Source organism: Lasioglossum baleicum, unplaced genomic scaffold (assembly GCF_051020765.1).
Source record: "Lasioglossum baleicum unplaced genomic scaffold, iyLasBale1 scaffold1016, whole genome shotgun sequence".
In the NCBI taxonomy this organism is placed as follows: Eukaryota; Metazoa; Arthropoda; class Insecta; order Hymenoptera; family Halictidae; genus Lasioglossum; species Lasioglossum baleicum.
The window spans coordinates 1-3,343 of NW_027470075.1; the positions used below are offsets into that span (position 1 = coordinate 1).

At 36.5% G+C, this 3,343-nt stretch overlaps 1 protein-coding gene across 1 annotated transcript; it reads right to left on the minus strand.

The window, feature by feature from the left end:
• Window positions 1-1,492: 1,492 nt before the first annotated feature.
• On the minus strand, window positions 1,493-2,994 carry LOC143220467 (uncharacterized). Its single transcript, XM_076446105.1, has one exon. The coding sequence runs from the start codon at window positions 2,801-2,803 to the stop codon at window positions 1,508-1,510; it is 1,296 nt and encodes a 431-aa protein (XP_076302220.1). The 5' UTR covers window positions 2,804-2,994; the 3' UTR covers window positions 1,493-1,507.
• Between the last annotated feature and the right edge of the window lie 349 nt (window positions 2,995-3,343).

The window sequence follows — 3,343 nt, forward strand, 5'->3', positions numbered from 1 at the left end:
GTATTGGAATTATCGTGGATGTTTTCCACTCATTCAAAAAACACCCTTCACTCAGAGACTTATTAATTATATCTAAATATTCTTTACCTATCACATTAAATACCGTTTTTAATATATCGCTCGTTATTCCTTCTTCCGTTCCTTTCTTTTTTGGTAACTCCCTAATGATTGTTTCTAACTGCTCTGCCTTAACTGCCTCAAATTTTTCCATCTCTCCCTTCTTTTCAATACAATAAGTAGTTCTCTCGTTTGGGCTCGTAGTATTATCCCTGTCTATAGATTTTATTATGTTTTGAATACTCTGTATATAATATAAATTAAATTTGTCGGCTAATTTGCACTCTATATTATTGTCTAATATCTCGAAATCTACATTTTCTACATTTTTTGCGCCAGTTGATCCTCCTCTAATAATTTCTTTTAATGCTTTCCACATAGCTTTGGGATCGCTTCTATTAAGATCAATCATGTTTTCATGATATTCTTTTTTCTTTGATCTAATTAAATTTACCACTGCGTTCCTTTGAGTTTTAAATAGGTGCCAGTTCTGTTCCGTGCTATCGTACATTGCTTTTCTATATGCCTCATCTCTTTTAGTCGCTAACTCTTCTATTTCCTTGGAGTACCATATTTTCCCTTCCCATATTTTCGGTATTCTAAAGATTTTTTTAGGTGCCGAGGTATCTAGGGCATCAACTATACTATTGATTAGTTTCCTTGCTCTTAAGTTAATGTCTAGCTCTTGCCCTTTTCCAAGGTTACTCTCCACTAGCTTAACAAATTCCTCCGCATTATATCTATTATAATCCCTGCCACTGAATTCTTTATATTTATTTACAGTCTTGTTTGTATTTATGGCGACTTTTATCCACGCGTGATCCGTTATCTTGGGTTCATAGCTTACTACTACATTTATTTCTTTATTCGTAAAAACTAGATCTATAATTGTTTCACTATTTTTGGTAACTCTCGTTGGTTTGTCTACATGTTGCTTCATTCCTAAACTTTGCATAGTCGTTAGAAGCTTATTAGTATAATACGAGTCGGTCTTACAATCTATATTAAAATCTCCTAATATTATACATTCTTCTTTTATTGTTAGTTCTTCTACTATCTCCTCTAAGAATCCTATAAACTCTCCATGCGACGCACTCGGTGAATGATATATAACCATTACCACTCCTTTAAACAATATCTCTTTCACTTCTATTGCCACGCACCAAACGATTCTTTCTAATTTTTTTGATACCACTATTTCATATTTAATATCGTCTCTTACATATATAACAACCCCCCCTGTGTTCCTTGTTTCTGCGTCGCATCTGACCACACTGTACCCCGGTACATTTATTTCGCTATCTTCGATTTCCGCAGTCAGTCTCGTCTCCGACAGTGCTATGACTGCCGGATTTAATTTCAACATCATTTGGTGCTGTATCTCGTCCTTGTGTGCCAGTAGACTTTGTGCATTTGTATATACTATCTGATCCTCTTCAATCTGTAGCTGCTATTTTTTTGTTTCCCATCCACCTCTTCTCTTCTCTTCTTCGATAGCCCTCTTATATGATGGGCATTCCGGATCCATAGCATCATGGTCGTCCTTTATTTTCAAATTGTATGTTTTTATTTTAAACATACAGTTCACACATTTATTATGAACCTCTTTGCATTCACTTGCTTTATGATTTCCTGCACATTTATGGCACGATTCATCTCTCGTACAGTTTTTAGCAATATGGTAGAAACCCCAGCACTTGAAGCATCTCTTTATACTGAGGTGATTGTACACAGGGCATTTTCTCCAGCCTATATTCAACTTTTCTTTTTTTAACATCACTGCGTGTGTTACTTCATCTACTTCAATTATTATAGATCTACCTTCTTTACTTTTATTTCTAGTCTGACTATCATCTATATGTTTTTTTTTCTGGATTTTTTTTACTATGATAATGTGAGATTCACCAATACTATTCTGCTTCTTGATTGTATCTATTAGTTCATCATCATCCCCCTCCATTTCTTCCTCGCTAATATTGACAATTTTTATTTTCGGCTTCTTTTGAAATGATTCAGTAACGTTATAATTGTCACCTAGCTTCGACTGTACTACGTCTTTTACTTTCTCCATTTCTTCTCCGGTTTCACAGCCTAGAATTACTGTTCCTTCTTTTCCTTTTCGTACCTTTGTTATCCCCATTGGCATATTCTTAATATCAACCTTTTCTTTTATTATTTTCTTAGTGGTCTCGCTTTCTTGCTGAGTCTTCGGTTTGATTATTATGATGTTTTCCTTCTTTTTCTTCGTCGCCTCACTGTAGCTGACACTGCCGTGCACGTTTACGTCTGACACCTGCATTCTTCCTCGAAACATTTTTCGTAATTCTTCCATTTCTTGTTTGATACCTTTTAATTCCTCTTGCACTGTCTCCTTAATTAGCATTTTTATTTCTCTTTTGCATGCCATTTCATTTTTCATCTCTCTCATGGTTCTTACTACCCAATCAATTTTCATATCCATGCTCGCGTTCAAACCTACCGTTCTGCTTACGTCACTTTCTGACGATCCTATCGAACTTTGTCTTTCTCTTCCGCCTCGCGTCGATGTATCTTTTTCGCTGTCAACTGTAAACTTCTCATACGGGCCAGGACATGTCACATATTCTCGATTTTTATCGTACACCTTATGTTTACTTGCACATCCAGGGTGAAAAAAAAGCTTAAGGCACGACTTACATTGTACGACCAGGCTTCTTATCGCCTTCTTACATGCGGCACATCTATATTCCGAGTATTCCTCGTCCATATCAATAGGTATCGACTGACGTCGATTGTTTTGATTTTGGGCGCCCTCACACACACACACAGGTGTAGTCAAGACACGTCGCTAATAATGGCTGCCTTTCGCGGAATGTTTCCCGCATGGGAAATGTTTCCGCGTTCTTCTGAAAGCCACACACTCCCGTTTGAGAAATTATTTCCTACTTGGTCCTTACGTGTATTCTCAACGCCACGACACCCTTATATAATTTTATTCACTTCTGGTTCACCATAAATGCACAGTATTCGTAGAGCGATCTTTCACTATCTTTCATCTCATAGAGAGAGAGAGAGAGAGAGAGAGAGAGAGAGAGAGAGAGAGAGATTTATTATTAGCTTTCTCAGCTATTTACAATACACATATAAATACATGCATACATACATGCACAGTTTTACACATCATTCATTACAAACTCTTTCAACATTCGCTTAAACATTACTAATCGATCACACTGTTTTATTTCAATTGGTAATGCGTTGTACATTCGCACACCCTCGTAAAATAGACTTTTTTGCGCGCTTCTTG